At 41.8% G+C, this 27,768-nt stretch overlaps 2 protein-coding genes across 5 annotated transcripts in view; one reads left to right on the forward strand and one right to left on the reverse strand.

Annotated features, from left to right (window-relative positions):
• scube1 (signal peptide, CUB domain, EGF-like 1) overlaps positions 1-13,723 on the reverse strand; it is a 126,856-nt gene extending 113,133 nt beyond the window's left edge. For both annotated transcript variants that reach the window (XM_037122243.1, XM_037122242.1), the window contains exons 1-2: positions 13,493-13,723; positions 6,149-6,271 (exon numbers count right to left, since the gene is read on the reverse strand). In XM_037122243.1, the coding sequence (XP_036978138.1) occupies positions 6,149-6,271; positions 13,493-13,580 (211 nt within the window). In that variant the 5' untranslated portion in view covers positions 13,581-13,723. The remainder of the gene's footprint in view (positions 1-6,148; positions 6,272-13,492) is intronic.
• A 2,252-nt stretch (positions 13,724-15,975) lies between these two features.
• On the forward strand, positions 15,976-27,239 carry samm50l (sorting and assembly machinery component 50 homolog, like). Of its 3 annotated transcripts, XM_037122248.1 has the most exons (15): positions 15,976-16,148; positions 17,038-17,151; positions 20,112-20,213; positions 20,318-20,405; positions 20,529-20,635; positions 21,857-21,987; positions 22,434-22,521; positions 23,037-23,165; positions 23,386-23,457; positions 24,048-24,134; positions 24,430-24,500; positions 24,733-24,800; positions 25,215-25,361; positions 25,765-25,906; positions 26,252-27,239. In XM_037122248.1, exons 1-15 carry the CDS (start codon positions 16,128-16,130, stop codon positions 26,295-26,297), a joined length of 1,413 nt encoding a protein of 470 aa, XP_036978143.1. In that variant the 5' UTR covers positions 15,976-16,127; the 3' UTR covers positions 26,298-27,239. The 3 variants fall into 3 exon arrangements, with proteins under 3 accessions (XP_036978143.1, XP_036978144.1, XP_036978145.1); XM_037122249.1 differs by lacking the exons at positions 15,976-16,148; positions 17,038-17,151 and adding an exon at positions 19,533-19,558; XM_037122250.1 differs by lacking the exons at positions 15,976-16,148; positions 17,038-17,151 and adding an exon at positions 19,811-19,961.
• Positions 27,240-27,768: the final 529 nt, after the last annotated feature.

Below are 27,768 nucleotides of genomic sequence, written 5' to 3' on the forward strand. Positions count from 1 at the left end.
TGTCTTGAGTACATCTGATACCTGTCTCGATCGTCTAGACAAATGTTTCCATGAGGAAGCTGATAGTCGCATCTTTGTACATGCCAAACATGCCACAGAGGAGGGCAGCAAATCCATAATGATCAAAGCCAATGACACACTATTCTTGTTATAGCATTGAGCATCTTCCCATCCCTGCAGGATCTTGGTGTCCAGCAGCTGTGGGTTGCATTTGGGCATGGTGTGAGCCTAATTGCAAATGTGAATAAAAAAGTTAGTAGCCCTGTGGCCATTAGAGTATTTTTACTAACATGCATGTGTGCATCAGTGTACATACTACCGAAATGACGGCCATCTTGGAAAAGGTCTCCATCTTGAATATTTTTATTGACCATCCAATTTTAAGTGGCCTTAACAGAGTATTTGTGGCATATTTTCAGTATCACTATCTGAAAACAGCAATGGCAATGAACATAGGACAAGAATGGCAGCCATCTTGAAAAATGTTTTCCATCCTGAATTTTTACTGGCTACTTTCTTTTTCTAATAGTGGCCCTTCCTCTCTGTGGACTGCACCTTGCCGTGGTGGAGAGGCTTGTGTACTCCAATGACCTGAGAGCTTTGCCGGCGGGGATTTTATAGTCATAATGTCTGCTTTGTCTGCCTCCTCTCCTTTGAACAATTGAAATAATTAATATTTGACAGGAACGGTGGCCATCTTTAAAAATGGCGTCCATCTTGAATTTCTGAGGGACAAGGATCTTTTTCCATTAATATGTCCTTTAGAGGGTATTTGTATCAGATGTTATGCTTGTGTCACTGTTTGAATAATTGATATAATAAACATTGAATAGCAATAGCCATAACCATATTGAATTTTTGAGTGGCCAATACCTTTTTCCAAAATAGTGGCCCTTAGAGAGTATCTGTGCCAAATTGCATGCTTATATACCAAAGTGAACAATTTTTTTACTAGTCTGCTGTACTATCACCGATACAATCCATTTATTTGTTGCATTTATTTGAAGTTGAAGTTATTTGAACTGTTCATTATACCAAATCACAATCACAAGATTCTATTGGTATTTTTACCACAGAGACTCTTTTGATCACGTCAAAGTTACATCTGGGTTTCAGGCTGAGCCAGCACATTTACTGTAGCTGTTTCTTCGTATTGTGAAAAGCCGAAATGATTTAACACAGTTGCTTTCTTTGGCAGCTTCTCCAGTGGCTCCCATTGCTGTGATGTTTCTGTACTGCACTTCCCAGAGTCTAAGCAAACTACAAGTAAGTCTGTCTTTTCCTGGGAAACATCTGCAAGGACGTGAGTGCTTTAATTAATGTTTTAGTCAACGTTTTCAAGAACTGGACACAAGGTCAGTCTCGGCTGTGTCCCAATCAAGTGTTTTCGCCCTTGATCCTGATCCAAGCCTTTTAATATTGAGTACTTGCCAACGCAGATGTATACAGCTGGACAGTTAGCCCATAGTTAGCTAGCATTAAGGCCTCATTCAGACACACATTTGAAAAAAGAAAACATTTTCTGATTCATTTCAATGACACCCCTATGATGATGCAGTGTAAGTGCAAATGCATGAATGCCTGAGTTTGGTAATTGTTACTGGATGAAAAGAGCTCTGGTTTATAGATGCCATAACTGTAGATTAAGAGGGCCAGAGGATAAAAAAAATGGAACAGACTATGCAATAGATGGACATATGACTGATAAGCCACAACATAAAAAAAAAACACTGGCAGGTGAAATCAACATAGTCTTGATGCAATCAAAAGTCGGGCAGGGAAATATTTGGTCCTTGCATCCATGTGGATGCCGTTTGACACGCACCTACATAAACACTGCTGCAGACCAAGTGGATCAGACTTGTTACAGTGCATCCCGAGGATGCTAAATCGGATTGAGATCTGGTGAATTTAGAGGCCAGGTTGATTCTGCAAGCTATTCTTTATGTCCCTTGGGTCATTTCTGAACAGTTTTTATGGTGCAGCAGGGCACATTGTCCTGCAAGGTTTCCAGCAGCATATTGCATTGTAGCAAGAAGATCAATGTAATTCACTTCAACCAGCTCTAATAAAAAACACATTTGCTTCAATTAATGAGTTGTAGATTCCAACTATTAGATTGAGGAGCTTTGTTGAAGGCACTGACAGCTGTTTATACTGTGGTAGCGTGATCACTCCAGTCTTTCCGAATTTCCCATTAGGCATGGATCACGCCCACATCAGGTAACACAGGTGTGGCGATACTTGATGTGGGTGTGTTACGCTAAGGCTGACAGTGATATTATATTTACATAACTCACTGCTTAAGGGGTCTGAATACATCCATAGAATACACAGCCGGTGTATGCACACTTACATGAAATGGATTAAATAGGTCATTTAAAAGACAAAATATAAATATTGATATCCCACACAGCTCATTGTTTTTGACAACTAGCTCCATATGATCGCTCCACCTTTTCAGTTTTGATACCATTCACCTTGCACATATTGCTGACTCCATATTGTCAAACCAACCAGAGACCCGGGTGAGCCAGATAGCATCACAATAAAGATAGTAGATTGATTGCATCCAAGGTTGTAGAGTATGAAGAGTGCATCTGGAGGTCTGTGAATTAAATCAGATGCTCTGGACAGAGAGGTCTGATAAAATGACAAATGAGAGATACCAGTGTGGATAGATCATACGTTTCTGAGCCAACGCACCCCTGAGGATTGTGGAGTAAAACGTCAACGACAGGCCTTCAAGTTTTTTCTGGTTCCTCATATTCTACAGCATATTTTACTACACTGGTGAGCGAGTTTTAATGTGAGTCTGATATGAAATTATGCTGATGATAAAGAAGCACAGAAGACCTGAGGGACAGAGAGAGCGAGCACAGGCGCTCTGTTGCTTCCAGGTGCTTCCAGGAATAGCAGAGCCACTAATGGTGCTGGCTGGCAAAGTGGCCCGTAATGCCTGTTGATGGAAAACACAGCCAGCCAATTACAGGGCCCATATCTAATCACCGGGGTGAGGGGTCAACTCCCATTCATAATCTGTCTTCATTTGACATCCCTGTCATTAGCTTTTGCCTCATCACTGAGGGGATTCGATATGTCTCAGAGTACAGTCAGTGTGCTGTGAAGCATGTCTGGCACACACACACGCACACGCACGCACACACCTATGCACACATGCATGCACACAATCCGTTCAAATGCTGACCGTAGAATGGTGATGTAATAAAATGCAGCTGACATACAAGCTCCACTGAAACACAGTATAAAGTTCTTACATACACTCTGACACGCACTTATACAGAAACACACACACACAGTGATTCAAATGCTGGCCTGGGTGAAGTGATGTAATAAATAGTGGCTGGCAGGAGAGGTCTGTGCAGACAGCCGCTTTATGGGAAGAAGTTCATACTCCTGAAAAGCTGCTGTTACCTTGTCGAGGAGCACTTATGATTTAGACTTCTTCTAAATCAGTCTGTAAAATAAATAATTTGCTAAAAACACCAACATAAAGAAAACAAAGCTGCATAATCATACACATTTAAAGGTTCAGTTCAACCAAAAATTAGTTCAGCATAACATGTAACACCAACTGTGGGGCTAGTGCTCTGGAGTGAGCTCATGTTATGACATCACATATGGCCTAATCTCTGCTCCTGTAGCTTCTGTACCTCATAGCCAAGACACACCTTACTGACATCAAAGAGCTAGAGGTTTTGAAGGCATATTGTTGCATTGCCTCTCGTCATCTGTAGCCCCATTCACCCCCTTTCCGCCCCTGTAACTTTCACACAGACAGCGAGTCAGAATAATGGCACAAGGTAGTAGCAGAGCGGAGGTAGTAGCAGAGCCGCAACAGAGGTGAGACAACCTCTGTGTGAAAGCGTAAGCCGAAGCCGGCAGCACAGGACAGGGGTGTGACTTCAGTCTGACAATAAAACAGATCCTTCACTCACCAAATAAAAGAGAAATGTCCCACACTTCAACCCACGTTACAAGACCAGACTACTGTAATGTAGTGACTTGTAGTGTCTTTCGCAATTTATAAGAGGAAAATACATACAGAATTTATATGTGGAAAAGTGTCTGTCATCCTGTCTGTCATCCTGTCTATCCTACTGACTCTTTGTCACATTTCCACCCGTAAACGACGTTTGTCTCCCATAGTTGCATGACATTGATTATGTGATGTGATTTAAAGTGAAAAAACTTTATCAGGCATTTTTCTTCGACTAATGTGCCGCTGTCTCTGGCAGAAATTTTTTTTAGAAAAAAAATCACTGCAGCAGTCAGCCCTCCTGACCGAGTGAGAGAGCCAGACAGGGTCTGCTGTTTGCTCCAGAATAACTATCCAATGGCTCCTGAGGGAAGACTGTTTTGGAAACTCCAAAACTGCAAACAATGACAAAGACATTGAGGAAAGGAAGTTAGAATGTTTGCTTACAAATGCAATATAAGTTAGTTTAGATAAAAATTAGTAGACTGTTGTCTTATTTACAAACTGTCTGATTGTCTGACTAGTCTTGTTTCTTGCCCTGCTGGACTCCCATGTGATGTCACATAATGTTGTCACAGCTGATAAGAATGATGGTCATAGCTACACAAATAAGTCAGGAGTAGCAGTAAACTGAAATCATCCTTAAAAGAAAACAGTGATCCTGGAACTTGAGCTTGTTTACAGTCTTGTTTTGTATAATTACAGTTGAGTAAGTCTCGAATCTTGAAAGTCAATGAGGTTGCGAAAATGCACAAGGACCGTATCATCAATTACATAAAGGTAATCTGTCTTATTATGAAGAGTGGAGTGCACAGTACATGGGAAAAGATTAGAGGATTACACAGTGTATGTGTGTGTGTGTGTGTGTGTGTGTGTGTGTGTGTGTGTGTGTGTGTGTGTGTGTGTGTGTGTGTGTGTGTGTGTGTTTGTGTGTGTTTGTGTGTGTGTGTGTGGGGGGTGCATGTGTGTGAATGCATGTGTGAGTGAGGTAAGATTCAGCATAACAGAGGGTGGGGGGGCATAACTGTGCAGCCGACGGAGCGCCAGCTGTGGTGTGCTTTGAGGCAGAAGTGAGTGGAGGTGTGAACGCGCAGCCAGGTGCTGCCCCCGTCTCACCCTAACACCTTTGCTCAGTCCACTTCCTTCCCATTAATTAGGAGAATCTGCAGGGGGTGGGCAGCTGTCTGAGCAGCCATTACATCAGAGCCCCAGTTCTTGTACCCAGATCCACCGAGATTTAGTCAAGATGGGTGTACAAGGTGGACTTCAGTTCACACCTGAAATTAAGGTGTGTCTTTGCTGTTTCAATGCAATGAAAAATGTACCAATGGGTATGACGGCGCACAAGCACACACAAACACAAACACACACACATTCATTGCACTCAACTGTTCAAATGATAATTGTCAGGTGTGAAAAAGGAGAGCTTGATTAAGAAAGAGAGGTTGGCCCTGCCTTACTTTCACACCTCTGCACACCTGGCCAATCGCTGCACAAACTGTTTTGAGCACAACACTGAGACTCTGGACGTCTCACTGGACAAAATAACCCACAACACCTTGTCCTTAATGTGAATGTGCCATCGTCATTAAATGAATCGGCAGTAGTTACAGAGGTTTACTGGCTCCAGCTCCAGTCGGCTGTGGATAAGCTAGTCTTCGCTTCCCTTTTTTCCTGTGCAATGTTATGACGTGAGGTGAAGTTAGAGACGCCGGCTTGTTAACACTCTTCCATTAGGCTCTGTTCAAGCAGCACTCGAACATTGTTCAGTGGGCTCTGAGTTTGAAGGAGAAACTCAAGGAAATTGGACTTCCTTGTTGCTGCCTCAGCCTTGCCAGCAGCCCGATTGATCAAAAGTGATGAGAGCTTCCTGAACAACTTCCATCAGTTCCACAAAAAAATGAAGACTTTGCTGTAAAAAACGGCATTTGAAAATGGAACGCGCACTGTTGAGGCATCCTGAGAGCTCGAGTTGAGGTCGCAGTTCCATTGTTCCATCTCAACACGCATCTCAATCCCCGACAACCTTGAAAGTGAATTGAATGGATCAGCTGAGATCTATTTTAGGCACCAAGAGCGGATAGGAGATGAAGATACGAGAGGAGGCGGGTGAAAGTGAACGTACGGTAAAGAAGAAAGGCCACTCACCTTCGCACTGCTTGCCATCTCCCTTGTAGCCTGGTTTGCAGATGCAGTTGTAAGACTTGGGTGTGTTCTGGCAGAGGGCGTCGATGTGGCAGTCGTCCGAACCGTCCGCGCACTCGTCTGCATCTGCACAAACATCAGAAATGTGAGTCCCGGTGGATTCACCGAGTCCTAATGTTGTGTGTGACTAGGGATACACCATTCTGAAATGTCAGGTTAGCCTCAGTGCCCACAAAACAGTGCATCCCCAAGTTCCATCACCAATATTACACTTATGCCACTTTATTTCTGGTGGCATAGCAATCTCTGGCCTTGTGCATATTCTATTAAATGTGGAAAAAGAAAGCACTGGTATTGGATTGGCATTTGACAGGACATGTCCTGAGCTGAGATATCAGAATTGGTAACAGGAGAGGAAAAAAGCTGGACTAGTGCATCCCTTGTGATGGGGCTGTTTTCTGACTGCAGTGAGCCAGCAGGCCAAGGAAAGTTCGACTCATCAGTGTTACATCACTTCTCTCTTGCTCCTTTTTAATGTCCTTTTAAGAGGTCAAGGATTACTGTTGGTGTGCTGTTAGACTGATGTCACAGATCAGACCCAAAATTGAAATGAATTACGATCTTTGTTTTTTCCCCCCCTTGCGAATAACCGCATAGTTTCACCTTTCCACAGCTGCTAAAGTTTAAAATAATACAAAATACAGAAAAGAAAGGTGACACGTTTACCTCTTCATAACCTGTTCTGCATTGTTGTGTAAAGCCTTTTTTTTTTTTTCAATTAGCCTGTGTTACAACATGGGGATGTGAAGTCTGAGGGCGCATTCACACTTGGCCCAGTTGCTCTGCATCCCACTGGCCTGCAATCACATTGTTGCAGCCACAACTGGGCCCGAGCACAGCCCATTTGTGACATGTTTTCTGTATTGGTCACGGATGGATGGTTGTGGATTTTCTTGATTATGCAAGGCGGCGTAATACACATGATTATGGCAAGTGGTACACCAAGGAAGTGTAATGTGCTTGAGGAGCGCACACACTAGTCATATTAACTGGACTTGGGCCCAGTATGGATTGCCCAGTGTGAGCGCACCCTGAATAGATGTCAGTCAACATCATTTGTCCACTAGAGGCTGACAAATACTGGAATTTTGAGGGTGATGCTAATACCAATGTTAGGGAATAAAAAATCTGATATTGTGGGTTTTTAGCAATACAAAAATACATCTGTTTTGCAGTGGTCCCTCATATGTGGTTATCTAATAGGTTTATGAAAAAGATATATACATAATGAAGCTCAGATATTTGACGGTTTAACAAGAGACTTTATTAGACAACATAACATCAGCGCACTGAAACAGTAAACGTCACTGAGATTTTATAATTGTAATATGAATTATAAGCCAGCCAGTATGTATCGGTCAGCCTTTAAACCTTACTGGTTCCACAGGTTGTCGGATTATCAGACAGAAGTCTTGGTTATGCTTGGGAGCTTGATGAGAAGCTTTCTCCCAGACAAGACAAATCCATATCAAAGAACTAGGGCTGTCAGGCAATTAAGAAAATTAATCTAATTAATTACAGGATTTGTAATTAATTAATCTAATTAATCGCATTTTAATCTCATATCTGCTAAAGGTTCCCAAATAAAGAATTCAAATTCTAGGACATTACAAAATTATATTGCATGACTAATCAATTGAATACACTGAGAAGAGAAGATTTGAAATCCACATTTTTTTTTGGGTGAAGTGTGTTTCATAAATGAAATTTAAAAGAAAATGGTCAAGCACATCCCAGCAAACCAATTAGGCCAGGTGCATTATTCAAAAATGCAATACAAATACACTTAAATACAATCTCAATTCAAAATGAGCACTAAAGCTGACTAAATATAGCAATTCAAAATGAATAGTAGAAGTATAAGGCTGTGAACAGTGACATTGAATTTGTCTTCAAAATAAGAGCTTTACATTGCACCCCGTTGGAGTTTAGAACTGGGTTCTCAGCGGGGGGCTTTTAATTTGAAAGTAGCGACCGTCCTTAGCTTGCCGACACAACAACAAGCTAACACAACCAATTAGCTACAGAGACCGAGGAGACGCGCATCTCCTGGATCTCTGCGGCTGTCCAGTTGTTCGTCTTGATGTCTGCGGATGAAGTGATGGACTGACTGCTGTGATCAGCTGTTTCTTGGTTTTAAAACTCCCCGGTTGTAGGTCGCACAACAATGCAGGTCATGGACACCTCCGCCCACCTCACGCAGAGGTAGAGGTAAGATCGGGCCTAAAAAATCCAGCCCGACCCGACCCAGGCCCGCGGGTATTAAAGCCCAACCCAGCCCGAGCCCGACCAATTAACTTGATTTGCAGGCCCGAGCCCGAAGCAAACCCGAAATTTCATATTTTATTTGTGAGGACTCGGGAGGAGGAGGGGTGATTTATGATAACAAATTAAAGCCTGTCTTTTGTAACGAAATCTAAGTTAAACAAGACTTCGGGCTCGGACTCGGGCTTGGGCTTAAGATCTTACCTCTACACAGAGGTGGCACATTTCTGCCTTGTTTTCAGATAGCAGGCGAGGCGGACCAAAACAGACCCCCAATTTGCCGGCCTCTGTCTAAAACCGCGGACCCAGCCGCCAAAAGGACGGGCAAATTGGCGGGTTGGTGCTCTGTCTAAAAACGGATCATGTTTGTTGTCACCCTGCTTTGACTAGCGACGCAGGTGGGAAGTGATGAATATGTCCGGACTAGTGATGTGAACGGCAGTTCTTTTTACTGTACTGAATTTCTAGAATCCGTTCATTAAAATGCTTCGTTCAAAAGATTTGTTCACCGAATCGTTCAGTTCTCTCCAACTCCCTGAACTGATAAGCAGCCAAACCATCCGTCATTCAGCCCTGAGGTTCAGGTTCATTTACTGAGGGACAGTGCGTTCAGGGACTATAGTACACAATCATTCGCGGCAGACGCAGTGCTGCTCTGAGTGGTATATATGCACTAAAATTATTACACGGTGTGTAATGTCCTCTGTGCACAGTAAAATCACTTAACATGATGCTACACGGATGTTAGCAACACAGCGCTAATTTTATCAGTACAGTTACTTAATGTGAATCATCTCCTCTGCCCTGGGTGAGTGACACAGCGCCATTTTCAGCACAGTTCGTGAACGAGAATCACGTCCTCAGCGTCAGTTCTCTGTGTGCAGTAGGTTCGCGAATCATGAACGAATCACAGCGTGAACGAGAATCACGTCCTGACAGTTCTCTGTGTGAGTTGCGGCAGTTCCACTCCCAGCCGGCATGCTCGTGGCTGAGCTCAAATGAACTGAGAAAGGAATGAATCAGTCCATGAAGTGATCCTGTTCACTTCGTTCACTGAAAAGATTTGTCCGTTCGAACGTCAGGTTCAGGACTGACACAACACTAGTCTGGACAAATTCCTCGGTGCTAGTGCTACTGTGACATGCCACTGCCAAGTAGCCTACCAGTCATTAAATGGGCCAAATTTAAAATGTTCCCGCATTGAATTGCTACTCAGAATCTCAGAATTAATTGCGTTAATTTTTATAACGCGTTAATTAGATTAATTAATTACACTGCAAATTAACGTGTTAAACTGACAGCCCTACAAAGAACTAGTGGGGATGAAAGGCTGACTGTTGTGGTGCCTCACTTCGCCTGTGTCTCAGCTGTAAAGGCTTCCACACACCGCCCAGACTCAAATCAATGGCAAATTGTCTTTATCCGTCCACTCTGTTACCTCTCCTCTGACCCGTTCGGCAGAAAAGTTGCATTGAACAGTCCCTCCAGAAAAACACGATTATGCAGTCGCATAATTCAATGCATAATCAGTCAATGCAAAAGCCTGCATGTTTATGTGGGGGCTGCATTTTTTCAAATACGCCACACTTTCGCCACATATATTGCCGATTTCCGCGCAAAATATGCAGGGCTTGCGTGATTTCATAATCCCTGCATTTTCGTTGCAAAAAAGTTACATATATCTTCAGAAAGTCCTCAGAATTCTGAAAAATATTGTGTTTACTTCACTCAAGATCAGCCATTTTCCCCTGTTGCCATGGGAACGTTATGAAGTGACATAATTATGCGACGTGAACATCATCGAAAAGCTGCAAACCCCGCGATGAAGCCATGATGAAGCCTGCATCAGTCTCATTTGCCAACAAAAAAATCATACTAGTTTTAAAAACCTTACCAGTCTAAGTATATTATTAGTATGTAAATTTACATTACAGTAAGAGATTGCACATTGGAAGCACTTATTTTAACAGAAGATGTCTGTTTTGTATAGCTACCTCTGTAAAACAGGAAGCACACATTTCATTTTTTTATATTTCATTTATTCATTTTTACAGTAGTTGTAGCATATTTCTTTTGTAAAGCTACAGAACTTGTTTGACTCATCAACGTTTTGAAATTTTGAGCCATGTGTTTATTAAGGTCTGAAATCAAACAAGATGAGAACTTAAATATTCCCAGCACTTTCTGGGATGTAGTATGCTTGCTTATCATAAGGAAATGACTCTTTACATTAAGGTAGTAGCCTAGCGAGGGGTGTTGAGGGAACCACTTTTTTGTTCCCGCAATTTTTGTAAGTTCCTGCCATTTCATCGCATAAAGTTACCTAAATATCTCGCATATTCCATTGCATTTTTGTAAGAAAACTTGCCACATAATCAAGGACTTTTGCCCGCCACAATCACAAAAAACCTCTGCATTTTTCTGGAAGGACTGATTGAACATACCGCCTCGACAGCTGCCACTCTACAGAAGGGTGTATGTTCTGCACTAGATCTGCGCAAGATGCAATTAGTCTCCTTAACATCGGGTGGCGCTAGTCTCATGCCAGTTACTCAAAATATGAAAACAGGCAATGATGGAACGGACTGCATAGAGAAACAAAGCGCACACCATAGAGTTCAACCCCTCCGCCCCTCTCACACACTGCGCTAATTCGCTAGCACACCACCAATCAGAATTGTCATACAGCTAGCACACAACCAATCAGAGAATCCAATGGTTCAGACAGCCAACGACCAACAGCCAATGATCTGAGTTATGATCTCAGAATTGGAGCCGACACTGTCCACACAGTCCCAGAAGCTTCCAACGCAGCTGAACACACTGAACACATTTGTTCCCGAACTTGTTTGAGTCTCCCCAAACACTTCAGATGGCACAACTTTTGGCCCAGTGTGTTTCAGGCTTAAGGCCGACCACACAAGACTACAGACGACAGTATACTAGTTGGCACTTTCTGCGCCTGCGTGAGAATAAATAACTCTGCATATCACCAGGTGGCATTAGTTTGTGTCCATCATTTAAAGAGAGAGGGCCAACAAGGGCCTTCGCTGTTGGTGCGGGACACGAAACAACAACTAAGGCCACAGACACACCGACGACCCCATTGTGTCTGGCCCTTTAAGAGGCCAGGAGGGTCTTATAAAGGCTGATGATGAGATGCATTGTGGGTAATGTAGTATCCAGTTTTTCGGGGGAACTTGACTCCTACTTGGGTCTATAACTGCATGTCTTAGTCCCCGCTGCTTCAAATTAGCCAATTTTAGATCTGTGAGTCCCCCAAACGTATGGGTGTGCGAGATGAAATGAGTCAACGCCTTCTTTCTGCCTGCAGTTTAAAAGTAATGCTGTTGTTGTTGTTTCGTGCTTTTTTTCCCAATCGTGGATCATTTCAGCGTGTGACATTGAGAGATGGCTCTGAAGTCACTCCCCAGCCCAGGAGAACATCCACAGAACAAAAGGTTTAACGGCTCCCCGATTGATCAGATTATTGATAGAAGAGCCTGTCACATCTGGGCCCGAATCCCAGGGCAGAGGGCCAACTCATTACACACAAACACACACACACAGAAGGAGGGGGACCCAGAGGCAGACGTAGAAATGTTTTGGTTCCTTCCGTAATATCTATTATTGAGCGGACCTTTGCACCACCACAGCACTAGTCTGCTTCCATCGCAGTATAATTAGAGTGTGGGTTAAGCAACCTGGCTGAAAGCTGCCAGTGGTTCAGCTGCTGCCGCTGTCTGGCTGGCTGGCTGGCTGGCCCTTCACCCAACACAGCCATATAAGAGGCAATGAATAAACCACAAGAACCAAATTCACAATAAATATTTGGTCTGTGAAAGACAGTTTTGTTGGAGCCAAATCAAAGAGAGGGGACAGAGAGAGCTTGAAAAAAAATGTTAAAATGTGTTTTTTTTTTTTAAATAGCGACAAGTTCCCCATGTGACTTCTGGTTGCAGAAGGAGACACTTTTACTGAAATGCTTCACATCTTCCCAGCTCCTCTCTGCTGCTGCTGCTGTGTGCTGTATCAACACTGAGCGCGCCCTCTTTTGACAAAGCTTTCCCTGCATGGTGGCTCACTGTCTCAATATTGACTCCTCGCCCATTCACAGCAGTGGGAGGCTGGACAATGTGCTGCTGCCGGGTCGATATTGGGCCCCTGCTGCCTGCCTGCCCGCCCGCCTGCCTTACTGCTCCTCCTGGGACTTTGATGGTCCTCCTCTTACCACCACCACCCCCCTCATTCTATATTTACATACACACGGCAGCCTCCATATCCCTCCCAACTCCTCCTCCAGCTCGGGACAGGACACCAAAAAAAAAAAAAGAAAAAAAAGAGAGATGGACAAGGTGCTCTCTAGAGGCTCAGCGGGAACCGTCTTAAAAAAAAAGAAAAAGAAAAAAGAAAAAAAAAACACCTTCCCTCAAACATTTGCCCCATTTCTACACGTCTCACTCGAAAAACCCAAGGAAATGAGCTTAACCCAGAGATCAAGCTGCGGTTTCCGACTGAAATTGACCTTTGCGCGCAGGAAACATAAGTTCTAGTGAAGTGTGCGGGGCGCTGGTTAACCGACTGGAAACCAGTTCGCGCATCACAAACGCCCTCCAAGACAAACTGGGATGTAAAACTGAGTTTCTGCCAAGACTCTGACGTTGTATAAATTCGGCACGATCTGCGCAGTGAAACCAAATTCAACGCGCGAAAATTTAGAATTTACGCACACAATCACAATCGAAAAACGGTGCGCAAATGTGAGTTTTCCAGCGCCGTTCAGCGCGCTTCTGCATCACCACTTCTCTGTTCTAATATCACAAAGCACATGCTGATATTATCATGGAAACTTGCAATGCGCGTTTTTACCCAGCTACAAGTTTTCAGTGGCCTATTTCGTGATTTCTGCCGTCTCCAATAGAGCGTCCCCAGTCGTTTTTCATTCATAGAACCATCATTTTTGCAATTCAAGCCAGTGGTTGCCAGTAAAGCAAGACAAGAGAGGAAAGGGGGAGCTCTTACCTGCGAGTCCGACATTCCCCATCACCCTGCAAGTATTTATGAGGAGGATAAACAAACAAACGTCCCGGGAAAAACAAGCGCTCCCCATGCTGACAGACGGTGTGAGGATTCAGCAGGGCTTTTTCTGGGGGGTTTGGACTGTGTGTGAGTGAGTGAGGGAGTGAGTGTGTGTGTGTGTGTGTGTGTGTGCGTGTGTGTGTGTTTTCTCTGATAGGAGAGGAGGAGGACCGCTTTTTGATGGACTCAGAGAGAGAGAGAGAGAGAGAAAGAGAGAGAGAGAGGGTGAACAGCAGGAGTGAGCGGAGGCAATTCGAGCCTTCTGATTGGCTTGTTTGTGCCGGTAGAGGGAGAGGAGAAAGAGAGCGAGAGAGAGAGAGAGAGAGAGAGAGAGCGTGTGTATTTAATGAGCACTGAGGAGTGTACCAACTTGGTGGACATGTCCAGGGTTCCCCAAGCCTAAAAAAGACCTCAGATAAAAAAACTGATTTTGCCATGATGAAAACCTATTATTTCCAACATAATGAACCCAAAATGTTTTTTTTTTGTTTTTTTTGTTTTTTGTTTTTTGTTTTTTTAATGGGAAAAGTGTGATGAGGAAAGAAAATAAATGTAGCCTACATTTTCAAAACTTTTCTCTTACTTTGTGGAATAAAACAATAAAGAATTGGAGACCATCTTTCCCTGTCCCTTCACAATCTGCTCACATTTTAAGGGCTTTTGGTTGATTTCATTTAACAGATTATTATACAGTTTTAACTTATCACATATGACATAAATGTAAACTACATTGTTGGCCATGCACCGGTTGGGAACGTACACGCGTTTGTACATCAGGGCACGTGAGGCTGAGACAAAGAGTCAAAGAGTCAGTGAAGGCTTCAATACAGTCATTTGTTCTCTGGTACTCACTCACTTGCACTTTTTTGTGTTCCCTTCAAAGGCTATGAACGATTAGGGTTGAGAAATACTGACATCTAGTGGTTTGACATCCAGGGTCAGGAATGGATTACCTTCTGCAGCAAATGTAGGCAACTGATCCAGGGCCCCAGATCTTCAGAGGGCCCCCAAAGCCCTTCTGTCCGTATCATCATTAGTTGTATCCACTTCCAGATATGATCGCGTCTTCCTTGTTCACAGTGAGGGTCATCAGTTGCTCCCATTTTTCTGCCCCCTTTTTCCCCACGTATGTCTAACCTTTGTTTAAGGATTGTGCCCAGTCTTCAACAATTAAATTAGTGAAACGATCATACACACAAACCTCAGGCAGGGTGGTATCCACTATCGTATACTGGTTGCTTTGTTTGGCTCTGGACAGAATTGTTAAGGTCTACGTCCCTAATGCAGCAGAAATGTATTTTCCATGTTAATCCAATATATCAACATTCCAGGTTTGTCTTTTTCACTGTTGAGGTACTTATGTCATGACAATACGTTGACCTATTTATTGTATATTAGACTGATGTGAAGAGTTTACACAGGCTCGTGTTTCAAATTAGTGCCAATACCTTATCTATTTAAATATGTATTTTTATAATGTAAAAATTATATATTCTCTATGTGATGAAAAATGTACCAGTTATTGCTGTTTGAATACACTGTAAAAAAATATATCTTAAGTAATTGCTGTTTAAATATATGATAGTAATATAAACAATCTGCTGTCCAAATTGATTTGTTTTTGAAGCAAAATGACAATTTATTTTCATGTCTAATACATATGGACTCTAATCTACATATTACATATATTTTTCTGTATTTGTCAATTTATGCTTGTTCTGAAAAGATGGGGTAATTATCACTGTCAGGTAAATATTTCCTATGTCGAAGGTAACTAGCTATTAATTATATGTTATAATATGATAATACATATATAATTTGCTGCTGGCAGTTTTTTTCTGGTAAATTGCAATGTGGAAGCAAACCTCGGTTTATCGAAGAGTAACAGCGCCACCTGCCGGAGAGATTCCTTCAACGAGACTTTGGTCGCACCCCGCCCACTTCAGTGCATTCTCATAACTGGCCAATCACACAGAGAGCAGACAAGGTGATGCGTTTACAAACAAGAAATGTGCACTGCTTTACACACTGCTTTCATTATCTTCGCTTGTAGCTTTTCATTCTGCTACCTGGTGAACGTCCACTTATTTTCTCCATTGTAATTTTCAACACTTTACAATTTCCTAATATTGCAACGAGCCAACATTGCAACCACTTCACAGGAGCGACAGTGTGCTTGAGGGCTACCAATTATCATAAACCTACTGTAGAGCGACAACGTTTCAACACCTGTACAGTTGCAGGTCATCATTCCGCTTATTAATTTTGCGAAAACGTTTATTTTATGTATTGCTCACGATAAAGCAATTCCCATTTTCCTGTGTGGCAGCTTTCACACGGAAAACGTTAAAATGTGCAGTAATTTATACGTAACGTGATTGCGAACAATGAGAGCTTTGGTTGACGTACATTACGAGGAGTACTTGAATGCAGCACGAGATCTCACCAACTGTCATGGCGTCTCGCTTGAAGGGGGTTTGGTGCTGGAGAAAGTAGCCGCTGTCATTTATCAGTTTTCTCCCGTACACAGAGCAGCCGTCCCCGACCGAAGAGGCTATTATAGTAGCGGATAGTTAACATGGGGACTGTCCACGCTAAGGTAAACTCAATTTCTTCCTGACAGCTGGCCTTTCTGCAGATTTTTGACCCTGACCTCCCTGTCCAGTCAATGCTGAAGGAAGGCTGTAGACTGGGCAGTATTTGTACTCGGTGTACTGTTACACACAGTTAGATAAAGACGAACAGTAAAGCACACTGACGGCTGAACATGAGTGTGTACCGGCGAGCTGTAGGTGATGAAACCATGTAACTTTGCTGTCGGCTAATTGAAATGTCCACAATGCCGTCGATGTAGACTGAATGGCATTTTAAAGTTTAGGACATATGTATTTGACAAAAGTCATCATAGTCATCGTGGCGATGTTACTGTTTTAGGTATATGGTGCTTTTCAAATGGTATTTACATGAAACAATACCACGAGGAGCCATTTTACCAACATTAGCCCAGAACATGTAGGCCCATTCAATTCAGAACATGTCCCTCCTCTATCATAGTCAGGGGGTTGAGGTATTTACCCCATCACTAAAATATACACATAAGGTCTCCTGTGCTAATATGAATTTTCTTATGAATCTTGCATACATCCACATGAATAAGTCAACTGTCACCATGTGCAGTGACTTTGACTAGTTGTAGGACAACAGACTCTGGCTGTGTCCTCTCTGAAAGCCCCACCCACTGCGTGGGCTGCCCTTTCTCCTCCAGACAACAGCAAACAAGTGCCATTCATACTTCTTTGTTATGTTTTTGGATTGGATTTTGCTAGGATTAACTATGAAGTTTTGTTTTATCACCTGTAAATAAAACAAACTACAAACTCAGTGGACACAGTCATTGAGTGAGTAGGATTTATCTCAGGGCCGCTGAGTTTCTTTGCATGAGGTTGTATCAGCAGCGCCTTTAAAGCATTGTTCTTCTTTGGGTGCAGAGTTTGGACCCTCTCCCGATGCATGGCCGGGATTTGGGCGTCAACCCTGATGACTTGGTGGACACTCCAGATGTGGTGCAGGAGGCCAAGCAGGAGATCCTCGAAAACAAAGATGTGAGTACACTTCATTGTACAGGTCTAGAATGTCATGGTAAGTGGATGGTAATTATCAAGCAACTTCTTTGAAATTACCCTTGAATTACCACAATAATTACTTCAAAATATATAGAAAATTACCCCTGAGATGATTTATTCATTATTACCTTGGAAATCTCTGGTTTACTTAACTTCTGAGCCCTGTTTCAGAAAGAAGGCTTTACTAACTCTGATCTGAAATCTAAACTCCGAGTTTGACTGAGCCTGAGGTTGGAAATTCAGGATTTTCACTCCCCAAATGGGATCAGAATAAGTTCAATCAGGTCTGAATACATTCAGCCGGGGCCAACTGCATGGGTGTCTGAAGGGAAGAAGCTGTTATCAATAGGTTTCCAAAACTGTGATTTACAATGGCAATGGAAAAATAAAGTCCATTGCAGACAGAAATATGAACACATGTAAAGCCTATTTTAAAAAAGGCTTTACTGAAATTCAGGTGGTAGCAGTTAAAGATGAAAATGAGACACAAACCGATAAGATGTCGTCACACGTTTGGGTTAGTGGGTGGAGTTTCCCAGCATGCATTTAGCCAATGTCTTTGAGGCCATAAACCAAACCAAGTGTGTCTAAATGCGTTCTTAACCACTAGAAATGTTAACCTGCTAAACAGTAATTTCCAACTTCATTCCTAATACCACTTTTACAAATGTTTCTAATAGATCACTGTTGTCGGGGCAAAAGACGATATTGCACTATGAGTGAAGTCATGCACATGGTCAGACTTATCCTGACTGTGAGCGAAATGGGCTTTTTGTCAAGAAGTTGTGCCCTAGTAATTAAACATAGCTACCAGAAAGTGGTCTTAATTCTGCAAGAAACTGAAGTTACATAGTGTATGTATGGCCCTTTCATTTCAAGATATCCTCTACCCCAGTAATAGTGATCTTTGTGGTCACACTGGGAAATGTGATAAGGTTTAATCTGAGTAATTACAATGACAGTATTTTCACATTTATTAATATAAAGTTGATTGCTGAAATACTTGCTTTTAAATTACATTTTTCTAGCTTCACAGTCTTTTTTGCTGCACCATAATCACCTTATCAACAACTAATGAGTGTCTTGTGTGTCAGTAGCTTCATACAGATTGATTTTATTTATACAGTAACGTAAAGGTTTCAGTAAAGTAAAGGTTTCAGGGCAGGGGAAGAGCTGCCTAAATGTTTACAGTGTTGTATAGGACACCAGATGTTCTGAGCTGAGGATTAATGATTGACTGGACATGGAAATTAATAAATCCACATTGTCCACAGATCACTGTCTGTCTACTTACATGGATGAGAGACTGATCATAAAAGCGGTCTTGTTGAGCAGAAAAGGAAAAAAGTATACAATGTTTCTACATCCGCAGACTTCTCCAAAATAATATTCAGATATGCGTTTCCATATTGACTCTATGAATGAGGAAATGGAAAGGTGTGTCAGTCAGCTGCCCCTAGTTCAGCCGGAGGGGAGGACTGCCAGCGAGCAGGTTAAATTCAGTTACTGCAGTAACATAGCCAGATTTTAAGTTGTCTCTCTTTCTGGAACGGAAATTCCAAAATTTCCCTCATTGCACCCTTTACATACTCAGGGTTTTCACTGATCCTGTTGTCTGAAAAGGGGCTCTGCTGAACAGGATTCTATGCAGGGACTTAAATGATTGCTTGAACATTAACTTGGTCTCCCGTTATTGATTTGTTTGCTTATATGATGTTGTCTTGAAATATAAAAGAATGACATTTAACTTGAGTGCTGAAGACATTATTGTTAGACATAAAAAGGTGATTAAGGAATGGAACTCTGGGGAAATGAGTCACTTGAATCTTGATTATGAAGATTTATTTGTGAGTAATTAGCAATTTATTGTGGTTAACTATAAGATATTGAAATTTGGGAAAAACGTGTAGTAAAAAAAAAAAAAAAAAGTTAAGTCGGACTGATCTGCTTTAGCGATAGAAATTGGTGAGAATGTACACTGCTCAGAAAAAGTGGTTGCAAACAAGTATACCAGTAGCCTGCTGGAGGTCATTTTGCAGGACTCTGGCAGTGCTCCTCCTGTTCCTCCTCGCTCAAAAGGAACAGATGCCAGTCCTGCTCTTCTTCTAGCTTCTAGTAGTGACAAGAACACTGGCAGAATTAAAGACTAGAGAAGAATCAGCGAGGAAGGATCAGGAGAGGACAACTATCTGTGGTCACGACATGCAAACCCATTCCCTTTTGGGAGCTTGTCTTGTTTTTGCCTCTCCATTGCACCTGTTTTGATTTGCACCAAAGCAGGTGAATCTGATTCACCTGTGTGCCTCCTAAATGGACAGATTGGTAACCCTGAAGTTTAATTGACTTGATTGAGTGTTCCCCTCATTTTTTTTGGGCAGTGTAAATGGTAAAAAAATAGGATTTCATTTTGCTGACCTGCAGAAGTTAGACAAAAGCTAGTTGGAAATTACTGGACAAATTGTTCTCAAGATATGTGGATAACTACCAGACTGATGGACAGAGATTCCATGTTTTGGCATAGATATGCTCTGCAGGAGATGCACACCACATGTCTCCTCCAGTAGTTACTGCATTGCAATTGCATTTGCCTCAGTTCATCAATTTGTTAATATCTGTTGTTACAGAATTTGCTTTAGCAGTCCTTGAGTGTTTCAGTTTAGATTCAGTTCTACAGGAATCTGTACACATTATGCAGATTAGCTGAAGGACTGTATTTAAGACACCTGTATACAAGTATGCAATGTAACAAAGTCTGACCAGTCACCTTTGTTTGCTGAAGTGGCTAATGAGTGAGTCAAACAAGCCCACTTTTCACCATGACTAAGGAAAATTAAGGACATCTGAAGAAAAAAAATTCTGCTAAAAACGTTTTGAATGTGTTCTCATCCATATGTGATTGTGATTTTTAAGTAACTCATGGAAAATATCTTTGAGTACAGGTGGTCGTCCAACATGTCAACATCCAGGGTCTTGGAAGAACTAAAGAGGATCTACTTGGATACGAAATCTCTGACGTTTTCCACGCCAAAAACCTCATTGATGTATGTATTTCTGACTATGCGGCACATCAGCTTGAAGTTGTTGAAGTTGTCTAGTAAATACGGGTTGCTAATTTCAGAGCTGTGTTTTCTGTCTTGGTTTACAGGTGATGAAAAAAGCTCACGTTGCCAGACAAAGGTTGCTTCGCCTCGGAATCTTCAAAGATGTGGAGGTTCTTATTGACACGTCTGAAGGTAACTCATCTGAAATGTGACTGCATGGTGTTTTTGTTCTATTGAATATAATGGCTGTGTGCTTAGCAGGCATGAATATGCAGAAACTATCCTTTTTCACGCTGTTTGGCTCTCCCTTCTTAGGCACAGATGCTTTGCCCAACGGTCTTGATGTAACATTTGAGGTGACGGAGGTAAAGAGGCTGACAGGGAGCTACAACACCATGGTTGGCAACAATGAAGGAAGCATGGTGAGAGACGTTTACATATCATTCTTGCCAAACCCATTATCCTTCATATTGCAGGCTTGGGCTGGAGCATGACTGCATCTACTCGATCCTATACATACTTTGGTTTCCTAATGTATTTCTAGTTTAAATTTTTTTTTACATTTTAGGGCATTTAGCAGACAGTTTTCGTCCAAAGCAACCTAGAGTAATCTATATATAAATTCATACACTGATGGTGGTGGCTGCCATGGAAGGTGCTCGCCAACACATCAGGAGCAGTTTGGGGTTCAGTATCTTGCCCAAGGACACCTCGACATGCAGACCAGGGGAATCAAACCTGCAACATCTGCCTCCGTATCACTTGGTTATTTAATGCATTCCACATTCTCCATGTCATTGCACTGCTCTGTTTGAACAGGAGAGGGTGCAATAATCACACTGCTCCAGAAGGCAGACTCGTTCTCTTAAGATCCACCCTACTCGATCTCTGATCAGTTGGCTTCGTTGTTTGCGTTCACTATGCTCGACTCAAACTGTCAACTCATGCAGATATAAATGTCTGTTTGTGGCAAATAATGTCTGTTTTCAGCATTGTTTGGGCTGTAGAAACACTCTTCACACTGACAGACTGATCTCTTCTGCTGCTCCTGTCAGGGTCACTCATCCTCTGGAGCCCCTCTTGGCTAAAAGAGTGTCACTAGGCTTGTTAGGTGGAACAAACTGGCCAGCTGATTAAATAATAATGACTGTATTTCAAATAGTTAGTTTATCATATGGATGTTGGGGTTGTGCATGCTGGTACTAGTTACTGGGACACTTCCATGGAGCGAAGCCGTCACTAATCTGTTCCTTCACTTCTATGACAAGTCAAATGTCTGCCATGAAAAAATGTCATCATCTTCATCAACTTGAACCATATAAATACGTGTAACACATAGGCACAAAGTAGATGTGGAATTGCATGTAGGTTAAATGAATGCTTGTATGGATATGTTATTTGCATTTCTGCGATTATGTGCTGAATTAGTGATGAATTATTACTTGCTTGAATGTTTTTATTGTGGTCTTTTGCTAGATTTGCAGATGAGATTTGCCAAAATAAAACAGATCCGAATCAAATCATCATCAGTTGTTGTTAATAAGTTGATAACATCAGCTCGTGCCGACGCTCATGCTAGTGTACTTAAATGATCGCAGAAGTGATTGGTTATCAGCGAACACAGTGTGCGTCCTGTCTTACAGGTGCTGGGTCTGAAGTTGCCCAACATGTTGGGGCGAGCTGAGAAGCTCACCTTCCAGTTCTCCTATGGGACCAAGGAGACGTCATATGGCCTGTCCTTCTTTAAGCCCCAGCCCGGACACTTTGAACGCAAGTATGTCCATGACACAGACCCTAAACCCGTCTGTCACACTGTCCGCTGGGAGGACCTGCTGCTGCAGTTCAGATTTCCTTATTGTCAACAGAGATTAATTAATCAAATCTCAAACAATTACACCCGTTACTGTTTGTGTAGTGTTTCTTCGGAGGGCCTCCTGTCTTAGTTCATCTGCTTTTGCTTGATTAAAAACAACCGTAATCGTGCTTCTAATTGTTTTGTCTTTTAGATACACAACAGATTATTACTACTGAATGCAGGGAAGTCTTTGAATAGTCTGTTGATGGTGCATTCAATGAGGTGCAAATATCCTAAATATATAGAGTGCATTCAATGCTTTGAAGGCAAGTAACGTAAAATCTGTGATACCAGCTTGATTGCACCAACAAGACAGTTATAGTCTGTTGGTTCCATTTTTCCACCCCTGCTGTCCTCTTTTTCAGCCTCACCCTCAACTTGTACAAAGTCACTGGACAGTTCCCATGGAGCTCCTTAAAAGAGACGGACAGAGGCATGTCTGCAGAAGTCAATGTAAGAGGCTGTGTGTAGTTTTTTTGTTTTGTTTTGTTTTGTTTTTATCGCATATTTATTTATAATAAAAAGAAATTTAATTTATTCAGCAGTTTAGCTTTATATTCTACTTCTTACATGTATTATAAGTTTACATTTGTTTACATAAGTTTACATTTGTTTCTTCCATATTTTTAAAAAAAAATTTAAAGTCATTTGAGTTGAATATAAAAAAAACAAAAACAAATCGCCGTATGCCTGAAATAAACATATATGGAGCTTCTTGACTTCACTGTATATATAAAGTCAGACTGGACATCCACATATATGATAAGTTTACTTTAACAAGCCAATAAAGCAAATTGAAGTTGAAAGTTTGAGTATTCAGGAAGAGAAAGCTAGAGTCGGTTTGAGTTTGAGGATGACAGAAGTTTCTGTCTCCAAATTGCAATCAAACATTTGAATTTGAGCCTGTTATCTGCAACTGGTGGCTTTACGCTTGAAGTGAAGTTCTCCATCCTCTTGTGCTCCCCCAGTTTCCTCTCGGGGTGACCAACCACACCTTGAAGTGGGAGGGTGTATGGAGGGAGCTGGGCTGTCTGGCACGCAGTGCTTCATTCGCCGTGCGAGAAGAGAGTGGACACTCGCTGAAATCTGCCCTCTCGGTATGGCCTGGAGTGCATCCAACATGTCATATATTTTTAGTTTTAGACAATGTCATCTCCTGAAAACTTTTTTTTAAAATAAATAATGTTTATATGTATGTGTGTGTGTGTGTGTGTGTATATATATTATATATATATAATTTTCCAGAAATGTTTATAAGTCATCAAACATCTTTGTTTGCGTTAGTTTAATAGTATTCAATGTTTTATTTATTTGCAGCACACTGTGTCAGTCGATTCAAGGAATTCTGCCATTTTCCCCAACAGAGGCACTTTACTCCGGCTCAACCAGGTATGTTACATGTGTGTTCATATAAATGGCCTACTCAAACGAAATGCAAGGAACTTTCAACTGCTTATGAAAAGATTTAGTTTTATACTGATGCCTCCATACATAAGCAATATATAAGTAAACAAAACCATCAGCAAGCAGACTGGCTGTGGTTCTAGTCGTTTTTAATGCCTGTCAACAGGTCATTGCCATGAACTCTGCAAACATTTCTGTTTAGAAATAGAACAGTAGTAGTATTAAAAAGATATTGGCACTTTTTACCAGCTTTCAAATCAAATGCTTGTACTAACTTGATCAAGATCTTTACCACGCGAGGTGGGCCCAGGAATTTACTGTGGCAGGGTAACATGACACAGAAACAGCAAATCTATAGTCTTAAATTCTTCCCTGCTGACACTTGATGTTTTGAACTCAACACAGTTCACAGTTTTTTTCTCAGTTAACTTTTAACACATACAGGTAATATGTTTTTATGTTTCTTTACCTACACAGACATTTTATCCATCCCTCTCTTGAAACAGGTGGCTGTATTTTTCCTGTTTTATCCAGTTTCACAAAGGCGTTAACTGAGGTGTGTGTTTGCCCTTTAGGAACTGGCCGGGTACACAGGAGGCGATGCCAGCTTCTTGAAAGAAGATGTTGAGCTGCAGTTTAACAGACGGCTCTTCTGGGACTCGGTAAGACAGAAATAAGTAAATCCAGACCTGTTAGAATTTGTCTATAAAATATTTTAGGACGTTGTTTTAGGGTATATACTGTTCTTAGACTATATATAAACTGGCCATTTGGACATTTATTTGAATCCTGTAAGCATCCTGTCAAGCTTTGCTATCAAAAACTAATTGTAGAAATAAGTGTTTTCATCATGATGTTCATAAATTAACTTAAGTTGCATTAAAGAAGCACCGGTGGACAATAAAGCAGCACTACATCAGTTGCAGAGAGCAATTATTTTTCTGTGTGTCCTCTCAGGTCTTGTCTGCCTCTCTGTGGGGTGGGATGCTGTATCCGTTGGGAGGACAACCATCCTGCATCGCTGACAGGTACAAGTGATTTATGCAAGAGCTGTCATGTGGCTGCTGGATGACAACTCAACATAGCATCTCTGTGAACAAATTTTTTGAATCCGTTGCTCTCAAAATGTTATAGTGATTTAGAATCTAATCTAATTTGAGCAGTTGCTTCTATGATAATCAAAGTTATCATTAAGAAACTCTGTGTGAACTGATCCAACCTGGAGTGGATGGTTCAATGGTAGTTGTGTATTTTGTCCAGGTTCTATCTTGGAGGTCCCACTAGCGTGCGAGGGTTTGGGATGTACAGCATCGGGCCACAGAGTGAAGGTAAAAACTGGTCAAATTTCATAGAAACTCTTTCCACAGTAAACAGTGCAGATAATTTGAATTCCCACAAGTACAGTTACAACAGTTACTTGATTTGTTGTCAACCTTTTTTCTTTTTTAAGAAAGAAAATCCAAATTTCAAGCTTCCTAAATCAGATCTAGAGTTCTTCACGGGCCTGAAAATTACAACCCGACCCGTGGGTTTTTAAGCCCGAACCCGACACCAGCATGAATTGTCTGCCCGAGGAAAAAGAGTTATATAAATGAACAGAAGTACATGAGGAGCTGCAGCAGAGTATAACAAGAACCGCTGCACAGAAGACTTGCTATTACATAAAAATGTGTATGTGTCTCATTAAGGGGTGCAGCAGAGCAGCTTGTCTCTAATACAATCTAATAATGTGTGTGTTCCAGGTGACTATCTGGGTGGAGAGGCGTACTGGGCGGGTGGTCTGCACCTCTACACTCCACTGCCCTTCAGACCAGGCAAGGGCGGCTTCGGAGACCTTTTCAGAACACATTTCTTTCTCAATGCAGGCAACCTCTGCAACCTCAACTATGGTGGGTGGACTGAAGTGATTAATGCACAAAATACCTGCGATGTTAAAAAGAAGTTAACACCAGCGGACTGGCAAAAATCTAACTTTCATAGTTCTGTGACATCAAATAGAAAAGATGAAACACAAACTTATAAAGTACACTATGCTTAAAAAATATATAACGTACAGAAATGATACATTTTCCCTCATTCAGATTAGACACAGAATTTGTTAAAGTGCATTTTTATCTTGATTTTTATTTTAGTTAGTCAAAGAGCTCATTAGTGCGATTCTGAAATATTAATGATATTTAACAACACAATGATATTCAAATGTCTTTTTCAATGTGTTATATGATTGAGGAGCTTGATTAGGAGAACTTGTATCAGGCAGGGTTGTAAACATGTTGGGTGTTATGTGTGTAGGCGATGGTCCCCGGGCGCACCTTCAGAAGCTAGCTGAGTGTATTCGCTGGTCGTACGGAGCGGGCATCGTGCTGCGGCTTGGGAACATCGCCAGACTGGAGCTCAACTACTGTGTGCCCATGGGAGTTCAGAGTGGAGACAGGTGGACACAGAAAACACTGACACTCCTAGATATTACAGGACTAATGCTCATCCATGTCGTTTTTTTGTGTGTTTTTTTTAACAAACCTTCACAAAAAAAGACGATCACATCAGAAAGGACACTGCAATGTAAAATACATGTTGGCTGCCATGTGTAAAACTCTATCTACTCTATTTTTCATCAAAATACATGGATCACTGTGTTATGGGATTGCGCTATTGAATCAGTGGATCATTCATTAAATCTTAAAAAAAAAAACAACAACCTTAAAGCGCTACATACACTGTGATATATAAGGAATTCTCTGACTGTAATCCCTCCCTTCTTTCTGCTCCCCTCGTCTAGGATATGTGACGGTGTCCAGTTTGGAGCTGGAATCCGCTTCCTGTGACCTCATCACTCCACCGCCCTCAGTCCTCCAGCCTCTGCTGGGATGTGAAAAGGGAGAATGTCTTGTTGTTTATCACCTGTAACTTGTTGTAGAGTGTGTAACACTAGCATGGGTCATATGTCCTGGGGAAAACGTGCCTGTACCCCGTAACCCTCCTTTGATATGCACCAGTAAAGGCTTTTTAACAACAAAGTGCCAGTGTTGGGTCATATGAGTATCATATGAGGCTTTCATTGCTTTTAGGGGATGGAAGTAACCAGAAGTACTGAACATTTTCATTTGCAGCCACAGTCATGAGATATGAAGACAGTTATGGCAAAAAAAAAAAGTACAGTCATGTTGAATCTGACAAATTCAGTAGACTTCTGAATCATGTTTTTGCTATTAACTGAGCCACTGTTCCTCCTTACCTTGGTTTGAATTCTCCATCACTGGCACCTTTGTCTGTGGAAAAGTCAGCTACTAGTGATTTTGCCCACTGTGTTGACTGTGGTGACACAACGTAACTTATGTACCAGAATGTTAAAGAGATTTGGGCATGTTCCCCGTTGGCCTTCCAGGATTGCTTCTTATTCCAGGAGCATAAATTGTTTATAGTTTTGTTTGACAGTAAACTGTACCCCACACACTCTCCTGACGTGATGAGTGTTGTTGAGTCATACCGTGTAGATGAAATGATCACAGAGGCATCCAGGGAATGAACCGGGAGACACCAGCACTTTTCAATCAAAACATCGGTGTTTGAAGGGAATCAACCTTTATGCCAAAGCAGTTTTTTTTTCAAAAGTAGTCTTATGTGAAGAAAGGAGGGTTGATCTCTGGGGCCGGCAGCAGAGGTGGGACCCCCCCCCCGAGCTACATCCACCACCAGTGCTCTTACCCTTAGTCCACTTTTTGATGTTGTTGAAACTATTCACAAATAAATCACACCTGCTCCCCTGGTTTTTCTTTGTGGTTTCTTGGTACACATTCAGCATAGAGCGTTGAAAAAAGGACTCGATGCAAGCAACAGTTCTGGATATTGTGCACTGTGATTTATGTATTTGTCAGTGCTATTGGACAAACATTTAATAGCTGTATAACATCTTGGACCATGCATCTGTTAAAGAGTTACTAAGTTGTAACATGAGGCAGTCTGTGACATCAGCAAAGCAGCGTTGCAACAGCACAGGATGGTTATCATTTGGCTTATAACATTGTGGTATGAAGGGACATGCAATGGGTGGAATAAATACTACAGTACTTGCGTGTGTGTGTCATTGCCCTGCCTCCCATTAGTTTGACTGTTTAAACCTTTGCTCCACAGGAACCTGCGCAGGGCAGTTGAGTGTGGATGGTGCCAGATGCCTGTTTGATTAGAGCTTGTACCGCGTGAGAATCTGTCAGATATACAGCAGGTGAATGCTGGAGCAATGCCAGGGTAGTTAAACGAAAAACTACCTAATCTAACCTTTAATTTGGAAAAAAGTGG

This window comes from Acanthopagrus latus, chromosome 14 (genome assembly GCF_904848185.1).
Source record: "Acanthopagrus latus isolate v.2019 chromosome 14, fAcaLat1.1, whole genome shotgun sequence".
In the NCBI taxonomy this organism is placed as follows: domain Eukaryota; kingdom Metazoa; phylum Chordata; class Actinopteri; order Spariformes; family Sparidae; genus Acanthopagrus; species Acanthopagrus latus.

Bases quoted from the DNA above. Each gene is read 5' to 3' on its own strand.
- samm50l (XM_037122248.1), top strand. From the start codon at position 16,128: ATGGGGACTGTCCACGCTAAG. The intron at 20,214-20,317 runs GTATGTATTTCT...CTTGGTTTACAG, and splicing joins ACGCCAAAAACCTCATTGAT to GTGATGAAAAAAGCTCACGT. The intron at 20,636-21,856 runs GTGAGAGACGTT...CCTGTCTTACAG, and splicing joins GCAACAATGAAGGAAGCATG to GTGCTGGGTCTGAAGTTGCC.